Source organism: Tyto alba, unplaced genomic scaffold (genome assembly GCF_018691265.1).
Source record: "Tyto alba isolate M040663 unplaced genomic scaffold, T.alba_DEE_v4.0 Super-Scaffold_16, whole genome shotgun sequence".
Classification (NCBI taxonomy): domain Eukaryota; kingdom Metazoa; phylum Chordata; class Aves; order Strigiformes; family Tytonidae; genus Tyto; species Tyto alba.
In genome coordinates this window covers 22,076,746-22,092,647 of record NW_024881278.1, presented here as the reverse complement: position 1 = coordinate 22,092,647, position 15,902 = coordinate 22,076,746, and the positions used below count along the sequence as shown (strand labels likewise).

Below are 15,902 nucleotides of genomic sequence, written 5' to 3'. Positions count from 1 at the left end.
TCAAAACCAAGGCTCAAGCCAACATAAGATGTCTCTAAGAAATACTAACTGTGTTCTTGTTTGTTACACTTAAAAGCATTAAACCAAATATTAATGATGTTTCTCATTATCTTCCCTCACACCCTTATACAGGCATAAAGAAGTGCCATTTCCGTATTACATTTTTCTGAGCCAATAATTATTATCTTGTTAATAACAAATTCTGTAAAAATATGGCACTCAGTTCACAAAGGCTGTACAGGTGACTTTAAATATGCCAATCCAAATATATATTTGCACAAGCCTAAGTGACATTTACTTGAATGCTGTAAATTATTTTATATCTTAAGTAAACATATTTATCTGACTTCTTTACAACAAATTTCTAATGCTGTCAGAAAAAAAGCAAACCAGAATATGCAGTCATTTCTATGTCAGTAACATTAAGATTATGAAAATAGCAAGAGATAAGACTTAATATAAGCCCATGGTGCTCTTTTTTATTTGCTCATTTCATCAAAGCATGCATTGAAAGACAGAATATATCATAATCTCCATAGTAGGCTTTCTGGATGCTGCTAATTGACACAATGCAATAAATCCTGCAACTGTCAATAGTATTTTGGAAACAAAAAAACTTTTTAGTTCATTTATAGTAACACAAAAACTCTGGAGGTTGGCAAAACCTTTCACTACACAAATAGTACACCATGGTCAGGGCAATTACAAAGAAATCACCATTTCCCAAGTTGATCTGGTCACAGTTTTTGCTGTGTACTGAAGAAAAGCTGGATAAACTACAGCCAAAAAAAAAAAAAAAAACCAAAAACCCCAAAGTATTTAATATTTACCAATAATCAGAGGAGGAGTTAAATGATACGTACTAAAAGCAATTTGTGTTAAGTCAAAAGGAATGGAGGACCTATGCTGTTGAGCATCATTACTACTGGTCTGTTGCTTTTTCTTTACATTTTATCTAGACTTTGCAGGCTTTTAATTAAAGAGAGAAGCTAGGATAAGAACTGAAATAGTAATTTTAAATACTAAAATATCTATTATTATGCTATCAAAACACAGATTTCAGTTATTTAGGATATATACTTTCCAGTAAGTTATGTTTTCACAGAAAATAGATAAGCAGAAATAGTTACCTCCTAAAGCAATGACTTACAGTTCTCAATAATAATTTTTCAAATTAGATATTATTTTGTGCTAATTGTCTTAAGAGGGTTAGCTGACTGTTTGATACAAACTAATCAGTGTGGCTAACAACGGGTTTTACACACTCTTTACTTTGAAGAGAACACATACTTCCAAGCATGCCTCCTTATAAGGACATAAGGAGGGATGCAATCATAGTAACGTTTACCTTGAACTTATTGCTGCAGCGTTCTCTGCAGTAGAAATGTAACATCACCTTTATTTCCAGGTGAAAGCCATTTGTCACTCAAAGCTCATATGGAGAGTCCAGTCTAACGGCCAGCACTGCTGGAGGGGGGAAGCAGCCTTTGTCCACATTCCCATGCAGCAACTACCAGACCATCCCTGCAGAACTTCACACTCAAAGACCGCAGTGGAAATTCAGCATTTATGGCTATGCTTATTAATGTCATCATCTTTTCTTCCAAGTATAAGTCACATGGCTGTCGTCTTGGTCCACCGAATAGCTTGTGTTGCCAAGCATGTTATTTGCCTGCTGTGTAACAGCTGCTCACTGAGCAGAGGTCCAAGCAATCCTCTCTTCTGTGTATACTAAATAACGACTTTTTGTCAAAGTATGTAGTGATTTCTATACAGGTATTATTAAAAGTACAGTAGGTATTTTCACTGCAAGATACAAATAGTGTTGGCAGTGACAGAAAACCACAATCATTATGGGAAGATGATGGATAATGGATCAAGTTTTTCTTCCTGTATTTGGAATACTACTTCTACTACCTTGCCTAAAAGGCAAGTCCCTCTCATTTCTACCTTGACCTATTCTGTAAAGCATGAAAAGTCACCTCTTTTGTGTGGATCATGTCCTGAACAGCATATTTCAGAGCCTAACTTCTTTCAGATTTCTAATCTCAACGACCTTATTCAATTACAGAACAAATAAACTAACAGCTTGCAGAAGCTACATCTCACAAAGAGTCCAGGAATGCATGTATTTCTTTTCAGTGCAAACAAATTATATCCTGCTGGATTCTCCCCTTATTTGGACATGAGATGAAGCTATTAACAGCTCCAGTTGAAAATCTTTCTTTTTGGTAATGATTTAAAAAACAACAAAAAAAAATCAGAAACACACAATCACTTTCCGGAATAAAAAAATAAATATCATTTGAGAGAAGTTAGCCTTACCCACAAATTTCCATCACTGTTTTGCACAGCTTCCTATCTGCCCTCCATTTGCACCACACTGTAATGAAGTGGCTGGGTACAGAAGGCTTAAACATCATCTCTGGTGCTGCACAGTGCACAGGAAATGCCTCTCCTGTACCTCTGTGATGGCCCTTTTTCTTCCTCCTCTGCAAGCAGCATGAATGCAGGGACAGTCGCTTTCTAAGGAGCTCCTATCTTCCACCAGTCCTTACTGCCAGGACTACTACTTGTTTTAACTGACTCTGTGACACCAGTCTTGGGATGCAAGATTTCAGAAGCTATTTTTCCTCTGTTACCAATCACACTGTTGAGTATCCAGACTAAGCCACGCTTAGAATTCACAAACGAGCAAACAGATTGGCTGTAAACTAGCAGGTCCAGTATGCATCAAATAATTTCACACAGAGTAATTCAAAAGGTCTTGCATATCGCTGCAAAATATTTCTTCAAATGAAAATGCAGTAAGCCAAAATAAAACGTTGCATCTCTGCCTTCACCAAACTTGTTTTATTCTTTTCTTGTCCTTTTATATCAAGATTAGTAAGAAAAAAAGGTAAAAGGAGTTTTTGTAAGAGATGACACTAATATATCCATGTTCAATGAATAAGCACCACCATTCACTGCATTAAGAATCAATGCTATAAACATGCTATCCATATCTTACATTTCTAACGGTCTGTACCCCCTGACAGAAAGTTTTGCAATTCAGAGCATTAAAGAATATTCCTTTTATATTCCTTCACATACCATCAAGACCATTATGATGGCTGTAGTTTCTTTTTCCCAAAATACTTAATGAAGAGTGATTGGAGGGTGCAAGCAGTCGTTTTGCACTTGGACTTTGAAGGCTTGGTGTTGACCTGATTACATTGGGTTTCACTGCAGGGTGAATCTCTGAGATAAAAGAGAGAGAGAAAGAAATTATACATACTTGATTTAAAAAATAAATAAAAATAGTCTATTCAACATACTAAATTTACATTTCAATTTCCAGTGAAAGGAAAGAAAGTTTCTTCTGCATGTGTTTGTAGGACCTTCAATAACAATTCAAACACAAGTTTTCATACCTACAGTTCCTCCAAGTAAGAAAAATATATTTCACTTTAGATTGACCCAATTCAATACTATGGTGTAGATGTGTAAGGATGTCAGAGGTTGAAGAGGTAATACAAATCAATCCGTAACAGGTCTGTGTTTACATTTTCCTACCCGTTCAAGGTTTGCATTGGAGATACATGCCTACAGAATTTTTAGCAAGCAAATAAAATTTTACTCTAGTGAAATCACCTCAATACCTCAAGCTATTCAACATTTTCTGTCACAGTAACAAGTTTTAAGGGACTTTCTCCAACACAAGTCACCACGTGCAAGAGTCAGGGGGTCAGCCACAGCAGGGCTCTGAAGCTAAAACTACCTCAAAACTGCATTAGGCACACAAAAATTGTTAGGACTGCACTGGGTTCCCCAGGTACTGCCGGACTCCCATGCAGAAGACCCCCCCATACTGGGGGTCTTCAAACATCTAATACAGTTAATGGAGCAGGATTATTTTGAAGAAGGAGGAAGAAAGGTAGGTAAGAGGCAGTGAAACACATCTGGCCAGCACACTTCAGGGTGGCAGCTGTGGTGTTTGCCAAAAGCTGATACAGCTGTATGGAAATTTCTCAGTGATCTGCCAGACAATAGAAGCAGCAAAAGGAAGCCTCAGTAGAGTCTGCTTGTCCTTCTCCAGGAATCTGCTGAACCAATTAACTTATTCCCACTGGACACTTGGGTTCAGAAAGCCACCACTGTGTACATCCTCGGACAGGCCCGGATTTGGGAGGGCGGCCAGGCCGGCGGAGGGCAGGTCCCCGTTGCTCTGACACAGCCGCCTGACTGAGAGACGCGGAGCAGGAGAGACCTCGGGGCTGAGAACGTGAGGGCGGAGGGGCTGGGACACCGGTCCGGAGGGTCAGCGGAACAGGGCCAGAAGACAAAAATGAAGTACTCTCTCATTTGTAGCCCAGGTTTGCACCTCCTGAAGAGTGCTGCTTTCTGCTTTTCTGTTTACAAAATCAAGCATAGAAGCTGGGAATACGCAAAATCTAAAGCGAGGCCAGGCATCCAAGGAGGACGCCCTCCAGCCTCTGCCATTCATGGCTATCACGCTGGAGAAACAGAAATCATGGCACGAAGTCAAAGTCCACTGCGATAGCAGATTTTTCCTCTTTCAGAAATGCCAAGGAAGTCTGATATCCAAGCGCCTGCCCGCCCGGCCTCATGCTCTCCCTGCCACGGCCAGTCTCCACACGCGGCCTGCAGGCACCCAGCCCACCCAGCCGTGGCTGCAGGGGAGGCCGGGTTGCACCACGAGAAGTCGTCATAACCTTTAAAAGACAGATACATGAAGGTGGGACATCCAAGATGCTTCAAGAGAGTCAGATAAGAAAGAGCAGAGGAGGGTAATGCACGGGCAGGTGTTAGAATAGCACAGAGCTAGGGTACGGGTCGTGGCTCAGGGAAGTCCTGTAGATTTGGTCGTGCGTGCAAAGGCTAGTTTGATGTCACTGACCTTCTCACCACTTACTTAGATGAGAGCTTTTTACTGCCATTCACTGCAGTACTCATCTGCTTTTCATATAAAAGAGTTTAGCAACACCAAGCAGCCAACAGATTTCATGGCACGTCCCATTTTTCATGCTGTAGAGAACAACTGTCTATTTTGCTTTTTTACTAAAATGGGAAAAGAGGCATGCTTAATGTTATGAACACTACTGATTGCTAAAGTAAAACTTTAAACTGAAATAGAAAGGTTTGTACTGTTTGCTGGATTGGAATTTGTATTCTAAAATGCTCATACGGCAATCTTTCCCGATTTTCTGAAGGAAATGGTTAATTTTCAGGTCTAACACCAGTAAATTATTATCTTATTTGCCAAAGAGCTCCAGCAGCAACTACAGTAATTCCAGCAGCTGCATCAACATATGAGAACTCATTAACTCATTCTGTCTACAACGTATGAGATGTAATTTTGTGTTTTTAGGGTGAGTGAACAGTTGAAGAAGGAAGCATTTTCTTACTTTATTTCAGTTTGGAGGTCAATAATTCTCTATTAGTTTACCACAAAGGCTTTCCTTTCTTTTTCTGCAGTAGAGGAAGATAGCAAGACCAAGCTCTCCCTTTAAGTTCTAGAAATTAACTTAATTAAACAGCCAGGACCACCTCCCAATGGATTGAGTCCTTCCTGTGGGGGTCTTTAAACTTTACACTCACTCATCCTCTACATATAGACTTGCTTCAATATTTGCATGCTTTAGATCAGCACTTTCTAACTAGCTGCTTCATCACGCCTGGGAGGGGTAATGGGGAATTTCAGGGTTTTTGCTTGAATTGTATTATCCCATCACATTATTGTATTATGGAATAATAGTAATCAGGCATCTTTTCATTCCTGTTGCTCTTATCCTTGTTCTATTGCCTAGTACTTCACTGAAAATCTCCTAGCCACCTGTACCATCTGCTAACTCAGAGAATAAACTGTAACATCCAAACTACCCAAACTATCCCTTTACCCACACAACAAATAACCCGTTAGCTAGATTCAGACTGTATGATCATTTCAGAAATAAAAATAAAACAGGAATAAGAAACAATATTGGAATGATGTATTAGGAACTCTTCTTATAAAATGAGGTTGCAGCCTCAAACATGTAAATAGCAGTAACAACTCTAAAAACTTCTCCCATTTCCACTAATGTCACTAGGGTTAAAAAAAAAATAATCCAAAGCAAACAAAGAGAAGTTGAAATCTCCTACTGAGTCACTTAAACAAGTATCCTGGCTTTCAGAAGTGCTTAAGCAGCTGCACCTCACTCTCATCTTGTCCCCTTCACATGAATCCCAGCTGGAAACGTTAGCCTGGCTTCCTCCTAACTGAGAGGTAATATAGGACATTTAATTAGCCAGGAGTTCAACTCAGGGGGTTTGTTTAGAAAGCACAGTGATGACTGAAGAGATTACAGGGGATTAGAGATCTAGAGGGCAGGGCCTACTTTTAATGCTTAACCTACCTCACTTGTGGAACCTGCAGCCAAAAAGCAGAACAGGGATGAAGGGAAGCAATGACCCAGGACATGCAGGACACTGAAATACTCTCTGCCTTACCAGTCAGGCTGAAAACAGTAATGCCCCTAGACAGTTACCTGTATGCCAATAAATGTCTGTGGGAATGGCATGGAAGGAATTTTTAAAGGAAATTTTAAATTTCCAAATGCCTCTGGTATAAGCTATGACATGACATTTAGTACTAGATTTTATGAGAAAAATAATGCAAGCGTTACTTACTGGAGCATGAAAAAATTCCAAATAAATAAACAAACAAAAAAATCACAAACTACACTAAAAAGCACCCCACCAAGCTAAATGGCAAACAAAAAGCCATTTTCTAGCCATCCTGATACAGCTAATTCAGCTGCATGTATTTAACTACACTGGGAACACTTCATATCCCTGTACCACATATTATTTGCCTTCAACTGTACTGAGATACCTTCACTTCCCATACAGTCAAATGCTAAGTGGACTGTCTAGATACCTGGCATATTTTAGCACTGTTAATCTTCTATAAAACCTTCACGTAAGTACACATAACAGTGTCTAACATTTTTCATCCATTTACTCCCATTAAACCTACAGACTTATGCTCCCAGAGGTATCAAGACGGCCCCTCACCAACTAAGTAACATGGTGCTAAAAACATGCAGCATCTTCTAAGATTACAAATGCTGCCATTTCTTCTTTTAACTGCACAGATGTCAGCTGGGTGAACCACCTCCTGTCCCCCCTTACAGCCACAGCTCCTCCGCCAAATCAATCTAAGCAGTCCTTTCCTCATCCACGCTAACGACAACATATGGAACACACACAGCTGGGATGCCTGCAGGAATTGATCACTGGCTTTTTCTTAAACTCCAGGACAGGAGGAATCAAAATTCAGTGAGAGTGGGCATTAATTCTTTGTTATCCAGGTTTCTGAAGTTTGGATTTTGTTAAAATTGATGTTCTGGAAGAACAGTTATAACTACATTAATAGTTGTTTTCTATTTCAGTAATTCAAGAGACTGTTACTGTTTACTTTGTTCTAGTACAAAATACCTCCTGTTGATCGAAATTTTGAGCAAAACATCTCGACTGAGCACAACCCTCAGCTTTACTTCTGTAGAACGGGATTAATACAGTGCAGAATTATTCACTGCTCCTCTGATCAATTGATTGATTTCTATATTCATTTGAGGATTAACAGAAAGCCTCTGGGATATCTCAACTCTTATATGGCTGTGTAAATATTTAATAGTCCGTGCTGGTTCCTTGAAAAGAGGATGATTTTAATTTTTTAATAAGGAATTACAATTACTAAAATTTCTCCTTTCAACATTATCATATGTGAGTTCACTGTCCTCTTCACTGTGATCTCAGTACAGATTTCATTGCATCTTTTAAAATTATGTACTCAAATTAAAAGATCAGTGTCTTGCTGTGTCTGAAGTCTCCTCCTTTTAAGTACACAGGAGTATTACAAGTGGATTCAAGGGGTAGAGTAGATCATCACTGAACATACTGAATATCTCCTCTTTGAGCACTTGTTTTTTTTATTTAGAACACCAGACTATTTTTCACATTCTAAATTACATCAGGTTTCACTTTGCCATTTTAAAAACAGTATTAGGAGGCCTTCTGCTGATATCCTGCAAGTTCAGTCATGCAGTTTTGCAACTGATAGTGGACCAGAATTTTTATTAATTTATTAACTTTATAGTTTTCTTGTTACTAAAAGCATAAATCTATCATTTTATGCATATAGCATTTTTAAGTATTACTATACACTGAACGTTCATTTGGTTCATTATTCTCTGGAGGCAGATACGCACCTAAATACCCAATGATACATGACAGTGGTTTTCTGGTGCTTTTTATCTTCAGAGGATTTCCAGCAAGTTCACAATGTCGATCTGCATCTGAGAATTTTAAAGAATAAAACTCAGTTTAAATATTTTACCATTACAAATATAATTAGGACACACCAACCACTTTCTGACTTGCATTTTTACCACAAATTTATTTTTTCCTTTTAGCACATATTGTTCTTTTTTTCATCAGACCTAATTATGATGGATATTTAGAGGCAGGCCATGTCCTCATTCATAACACAAATTTGATTGCATTTTTTGCTTACAAAGTCTTTTTGGAGACAGTCAGCTAGGCAAATGAAACATAGATGAAAACATGAATACTAAAATAAAAGGAGCTCTGGCTGTTAAAAATAATCTACATTGAATACTTCACTGTTTTCTACAAGCTTGTCTGGCTCTAAATGGGATAACACAGAGGTAAGAAGGATTTAAAATTGGGACTACCAATTTCTGTCTTGTCTTACTCACACAGTACAGTGATTCATGTAATTCTTAAGTAAAATATAACATGGGGGCTATCACGGCAAGATGAAGCTTAAAAAAGAAACTTCTGAACAAAGTGGTCAGTTGTAACCAAGTATGACAGAGCTCAAAGGTCTCAAAGATTGTAACTTCATGTAAAGTAAATGGAAACAAGCAGTTCAGTAACTACTTTAAATCTGATGTTACAACTATGAACTCGCACCTTTAAAGGCACTGCAAATACACAAGCAAAGAATCTGTCTAAATGCCCCAAACATAGAAGTGTTACTATGAAGATGTTCATGCTTAGACAGCAGAGTCAATCAACATCAGGCAAAAATTCACAAGACACTAGGCTTCAGGTGTCAAGACTACTGGACCTATATTATCTTTTTTTTAAACTACTCAGAATGATTGGGTTATCTGTCTTCCAAAAGCACCTAAGTAATCCCCATGCAGGGCTTCCAGTATCCCTAGAACACAGGTATTGTTTTGTACAAAATTGCATTCATATGTTGATCATGTAGATCTAGAATTCTGTCACATGTAATTCCCACATATACACACCTACCTGTACACTTTGTATAGATTTCACCTATGCACATGAAGATCTGCATTTTCTAACAAGATTTACAGGAGCTAGATATTATGATTAGATTAAAAGTGTAATTCCACTTTGTCTCCACCTTGTGTTTTACCAAAATGTTCCTGTTTGCTTCATTCCAGCACATGCGATGGAGTACATAGTCACATGAAGCGAGTAAGGCACTATATAGAACAATTAAAAATCTCTATATTCCATCTAGCTCTGTGCAAAAACCATAGTCATAAAACCACAGCAATGACTGAAATAAGTAATTCAGTATGCTTACAGTTGTTTTGAATGCAGCAGAAAATGCACAACTTATTTCACTATACTAAGGAACCTACTTGAAGTTCTGAAAATGCTAGCTGGTATCTGGGCAGCCCAAAGGTTCCAGAGCCCTAATGCTGAGTATGCAAAGTACTTTGTTATTTTATCTTAATAACAAAATATACAGTTCTCAGTGGAAAAAAAAAAAAAAAAGTGCACTGAATTTGGTGTCTGGAATATTTTTAATATTCCACAACACTTGAAATATTTTAAGTGACAGAGTAGAATGATGTGTCTCCACTGTCTCCCTTAGTAAAATAAGCACAGACTATACAGTAAGTATTTTATAGTTACTTTGGGAACAGCAAAGCATCGCCTAAGTAGTAATTAGCAAGAAAATTTTCCATCTACATGTCTTCACTGTAAAAAAAGACATTGAATCATGGTGGGATATTAATATGCTGACTGAGAATACAGACTGCAAAGAGAGCGCCATTTCCATGCTTCAGGCAAAGCATGTTCACCAAAGGTACCGGGCGGGTATTCCAAAGCACACCTATCTATTAAACCATTTAAATCTGTTTAACAACAGCCAATTTTAATCTGCAATATGGTACTCCCATCAGAAGTATAATAAAATTTATGATCTTTATGAACTACATACACAGAAGAACACAAAAGTTCATTTGTGCATCATTCTCAAGTGTAAAACCATAGAATAAAATTTAGGTAGGAAGTTGTCAAAAATAAAATTAAAAACGAGTCCTAAAATCAAATATGGGCTTCTACATGAACAATAAAAATCCTAGTAATTTCAGTAAAATAGTGGAAGCAACAAGAAAAAAAAAATTAAAAAAAACCCCATGAGTATATTTGATAGTGTATTTTTCCAAATATATCAAAAGCAGAAATTGTGCTAGTGCCTGTAGCAATAAGAGATGATCAAGGTGAGAGGAAAAGAGGCAAGATAAAGGCATGGCAGAAAAGCTGAATGTAATCTTTGCATCAGTGTTCACTGCAGGGGAACTTAAAGAAGCTCACTTCCAAAGTCCTTTTACAAGGAAAGCATGAGAATTGTGTCACATCAAAGTGCCCACAGGAAATATTTCAAAACAAACTGGTTAATGAATAAAAACAAGTTACCAGGACCAGGTGGAATTCATCCAAACCGAAACTGCTGAGCACGTACACTACTGGTGTTTAACTAATGCTTAAGCCAGTCTCGGTTCAAGAGAACAAAAAAACCATCAAATGTGATAAAATTCTTCATTAAGTAGGTCTGCAGACTGGCAAAAGGGTTGAACTATTAACAGAGGCATACAGTTAAATATGGAAACATCAAGGGAGCCAGCGAAGACCTTGCGAAGGGAAAATATGTTTAATGTGGTCACATTATTCACCCGTGTGTCCTTGCAACAAGGACGACTGCAGACGGGGCCTCACCGCACCCGCACTGCCAGCGGGGAGAGGGAGGCAGCCCTTCCCCTCGGCCCTGGCGAAACCACGGCCAGGCCCTGGGTCGAGTTCTGGGATCCCCGCTACAGAAGCGATACGGACACGCTGGAGCAAGTCCCGCTACCGGGGAGCCCCCAGGCTGGCTGGGGGCTGGCGTACAGGACGCACATGGAGAGACTGAGAGAACTGGCTCTGGTCAGCCTTGAGATGAGAAGGCCAAGGGGAGACCCGACTGCCACCTGTAACTACCTCGCAGCAGGGCACAGAGAAGATGGAGCCAAACCCTCCTCGGAGGTACGGAGGGATAGGACAGCATGCAATTGCTGTCTGGCAACGAACACAAGCTGGGGGATGGGAAATTCTTGTTAGATGTAAGGAACAGATTATTTACTGTGAGGTGGATCAAACACTGGCACAGGTGCCCAGAGAAGCTGTGGAGTCTCCAACCTTGGAGATACAGAAATCTCATCCGGACAAAAGGCCCATGAGCACACGAACGTTATGCAGGGGGTGGTATCAGAGACCTCCAAGGGTCCCTTCCTACCTACTGCTGGTCCTATAAACCAGCAACTGCAAGCGTCACAGGTCTGCCAGGATCCTCTGAAGGAATCGTGACACGTATACAGGCAGCTGATCTGGCATCCAACTTGGCATCTCAGTTAGCTTCTAACAAACTGTGTCACCAAAGACTGCTGCTGTCCAGATGTTACAGGGAAAAAGAGAAGTTTTTTTTCAGGGATTAGCACCTGATTAAAACTGTCTATGTAATCCCCAAAGGACCTGTGCTGTTCAACATGCAAAAGATCAGGAAAAGAGGTGATCAGAGAGTTAAAGCTTCTTGATAAGAAATTACTGAGCGTAATCAAATCTAAAACTGATTGCAAGGGATATCAGCAGCATCAAGCAATAAATGTAAATTAATTCTCAAGGCGTAAAATGACTATACGATACAGATGTAACAATGGGTTCTACACCACCACCAAGAAAAAGAAAATTCATGGAGTCAGTATCAACAGCTTTCTAAAAATATCTAGACAATACTAAAGAACAGTCACTTATGAGAAAATTAAAATCACAAAACTAGAAAGTATGATGACAGGAAAACAGAAAACATTTGACTCTCTCTAAAATGATAGGAAACCTGTATCTTGAAGCGCATGTAATTTGGGGCAGCATAACCCTAAGGAGGATACAGTACAATTAGAAAAACTCCAGGGAACAACATTAAGAAACACAGCGTGAAATGGATTCTTTGAGGTTTTAAACAGACCAAGTTCTAACCTAGAAAAGTGATGACTGTTGTGGGTCTTAGAGAGGTCAATGAAATCAGGAATGCTATGGAGAAGCTGACAGCAAACAAGGCTTGTTCTTTTAGATTTGAAAGGGGTTTTTAATGATTTCCCTTTCTTAAACTAGATTCATAGGTCTCTTTAAGCTTAGAAAGGCTCTCATCGGGGAGTTATTTCTCTTTGATGTTCCATCATATCTCTATCAAAATTCAGATTATCTAATGAATGTACTGTGCTCTATGTATTCCCTGAATTGCATTATTCTTAGAAACTTTGGGAAAAAAATAGAGTGTCCTTTTAATTATTTTACTGGCTACTAAAATCTGGCACAAACTATTCAGAGATAACAGTAGAGAAAATATTTTCATCGTAGATGCAGCCAAAAGCTGTAGCTATCAAAATCAAGGTTGTAAAACATTCTTTGTGAACCAATACCCATAAAAGTTACTCACTTGAGAGGAATGGGTAGTTTTAAGTCAGTAAAATGTAGGCTGTATGCTTACAAAGACAAATCAGTAACATTTTGCATATTCTACTTAATTTTTACTTATTTTTGTTTTCTCAAACCAGATCAGATCAGAACAAGCTATTACTGTGTACCAAACTTGTTATTAAATCTGCAGATTTAAAAGTATGTTAATTTTTTTGAGATTTAAAGGTATGCTGAGTTTTGATCAGGAACAGTATACCCATTTCCTGAGAACTATATATATATATAATACAGATAATATATTATCATCCATTGAAAACATTTTGACAATCATGTCTACATAGATGGAATACAGTTATCTAAATTTAAATTACTATAATAAATACATATAGTTATATTAATAAAACTATATCCAAGCAGGGGAAAAAAAAAAAAAACAAACCTTCAAAAAATCTTCCTGTGCTGAAGGAAGAAGGTTCACAGATGCATGGCTCACTGCCATGCATATATAACATGCTTGCAAGCTGGAAACAGATCCGATTTTGCCAGTGGCTGTCTGGGAAAGAATGCCCACTTCGGTTTCCTCTGATAGAGACCTTCCATAGACAAGACAGTTTTGCTTAACTTACTAAAAATCGTGCAATATATTCAAACTAGAAAAAGTATTTTGCCTAATTTAGAGCATGGGAATTTCCTCTTACCGAAACAGTTCATCAATTCTAATTATTCCTGAAAATCCATCAGGCAAGTTTATTGCCTACAACTACAGCAAGTCTATTATCTTCAGGCAGAACTAAGTTTGGGATTTCCATGATGGGTTGTGCTCCTAGCAGGAGATGCCATGCCTTCTCAACCTCCTGGTGACCATCATTAGATTGAGATGGGATGTAAATGCATCATCTCCACTACCTCCTGCAGGCATCTGAGCAGGGCTCATGCTATATGGTTCATTAATGAGAAAAATCTAAATTTATGCACTAACTGAAGGAATAAAGAACACAGAATAGGACCTTGTTTTCTGCCAGTGGATGTAATGGGCCAAGGGAGATGATGTGGGTGGAATTACAGTATTAAGAAACGCTGTCTGAAATGTGGTTTCACCTAAAAGATGGTTGGGCGTGAGGTTAGCATTCTCAAAGGCTTCCATGTCCCCGCAAGACAAAGGAAGCATCTGCAGATGAGTTCAGGTGGAATGCAAAAATCCATTTATTTTATGAGCAAGCTCAGAAAGTCTGAACAAGCCAGTTGTTCTCAGAACTGGGAATTAGTTTCATTTACAAAGTGGCAGTTCAACGAATTGCATAAGACTGAGAAGGCATAAAACCTGATATGCTGCTGGCGTAAGTGCCCTACCATCCTTCTGTCTTTAGGTTTTATGGTTTCTGAATGTTGGTATGGTGACTACTGCAACACAGCTGTGAAATGCAGTTACATTTCAAGCACTGGTTTGGCACACACAGAGAGTCAGGTGAGTCTGACAAAGCATCTAAGCAGTCATTAGATTCACGTTTCTGCACACTAACATGGAAAAAAAAATCCAAATCTGTTCTTGCATATCCTAACCACCAAATGCCATATCACATCACGGGTGACCTCCTAGTCCGACCAGGTTGTTATATAAGCAAGGCTGCAACTTTTGTAACATTCAATATTGTTATTACTCAGTGGTATCCAACATATGAAATTATTACTATTAAATATATAATTTTAACATTAAAAGAGTTAAAAATTACTTGCATCAGGCTATTCTTAGAAAAGGATTCAAGGCATTCTGAGGAAGAGAGGGCATATTTAGTTATAACATTAGAATCTACAGAATGCACTGAACACAGACCACCAGAGAAAGTACAGGAACAAAACTAGAAAACAGGTTTTTTTATTTACTTACTTACTTACTAGACTTTACTAGAGTAAGAATACGACAATGACAATGCAGGTAAGAGCATTGTACAATTCCACAGGGAGATATTGCCAGAAACAGAGTATGTGCATGTGTGTGCGTACACACAGAGAAACATGGGTTAAATTAACTGAAGTATAATTTGGTTTCCACTATTATAAAATAATTAGAATGTTGTGTTCAAAAAGCCTTGACAACTGTGACTTCCCCCCCAGTCTATGTTAGGTCTAATCAGGAAGCATCGGTACTCAAAAAGACAAAACTGCAAGGTCCAAATTCTGCTTTAAGAAAAAAGAATAATGAAAGACAGAAACTACAAGGGAACAAAAAAAAGTCTTTCTGCTCTTGATGTTAATCTGATGTGGCACTTTTTCATTCAAAGGAACAAAGAGGAAGCACTCACAGCACTCCCAGTCTGATACAGGAATGAATATTTCCTGGTGAAAAGCTGAGCTTTTCACTCCTTTCTTTTAAAGTTGAACTGTGTATATAACACCTGTTCTAGTATGATGATTAACAGCTGGATGAAACTTTTACTTCTATTTTTTCTCTTCCTTCAACAAAAGCTTCATCTTCTTTCAAACTGAGTTACTGCAATGAATAAGAAATAGGGATATGAATAAAAAGATTCAAGAGAACTTCTAAAATTAATTTCCCTCCATGATTCAGCAGAAATGAGTGCCAATTACATAAATTAAAAGGTACCATGCTTTCCTTTCAGAAAATAAGTCATATTTTGTGTTAAGGATTAAAAATATAATCCTAGTCCAGCCATAAACACACTTCTTCCATAAAGTACAACCCATTTTATTCACACGGTGGACATGGTTTCCTTAAATCTGAAAACTGCTCCCAACTTGGATAGCTTTGAAAGAAAGAAAATAGCCAAGAGGACAACTAAATAAACAAGCCAAGGACAATGAACACAAATATTCACAGAGTTCTGGATGACTGCAGAAGTAGGTGAGGAGTTTGCATGTGAAGAATGGCTGGTGTTAAAGTACATAAGGGGAAAATAATTACTGAAAACCAGATTTTAAGCCTCCATGGAGTAAATTTCTTATAATTAACACTGACATCATTGGCATCCCAGTTAAATATGCTGGGAAAACATTAAGCGATAATCTAGTAAACATGGTTATAAAACCAACATCTACTCTTCTAAAAAGGTCTCTTCAATTCTAATACAATTGATGGTATGATGAGCCAGCATGGC

At 38.3% G+C, this 15,902-nt stretch overlaps 1 protein-coding gene across 7 annotated transcripts in view; it reads right to left on the bottom strand.

The window, feature by feature from the left end:
* The window catches only part of MTA3 (metastasis associated 1 family member 3), a 141,787-nt gene that overhangs the window by 37,732 nt on the left and 88,153 nt on the right, over positions 1-15,902 (bottom strand). For all 7 annotated transcript variants that reach the window (XM_032989299.2, XM_032989297.2, XM_042789615.1 and 4 more), the window contains 2 exons: positions 8,256-8,342; positions 3,094-3,240 (listed from right to left, as the gene is read on the bottom strand). In XM_032989299.2, coding sequence (XP_032845190.1) covers positions 3,094-3,240; positions 8,256-8,342 — 234 coding nt within the window. The remainder of the gene's footprint in view (positions 1-3,093; positions 3,241-8,255; positions 8,343-15,902) is intronic.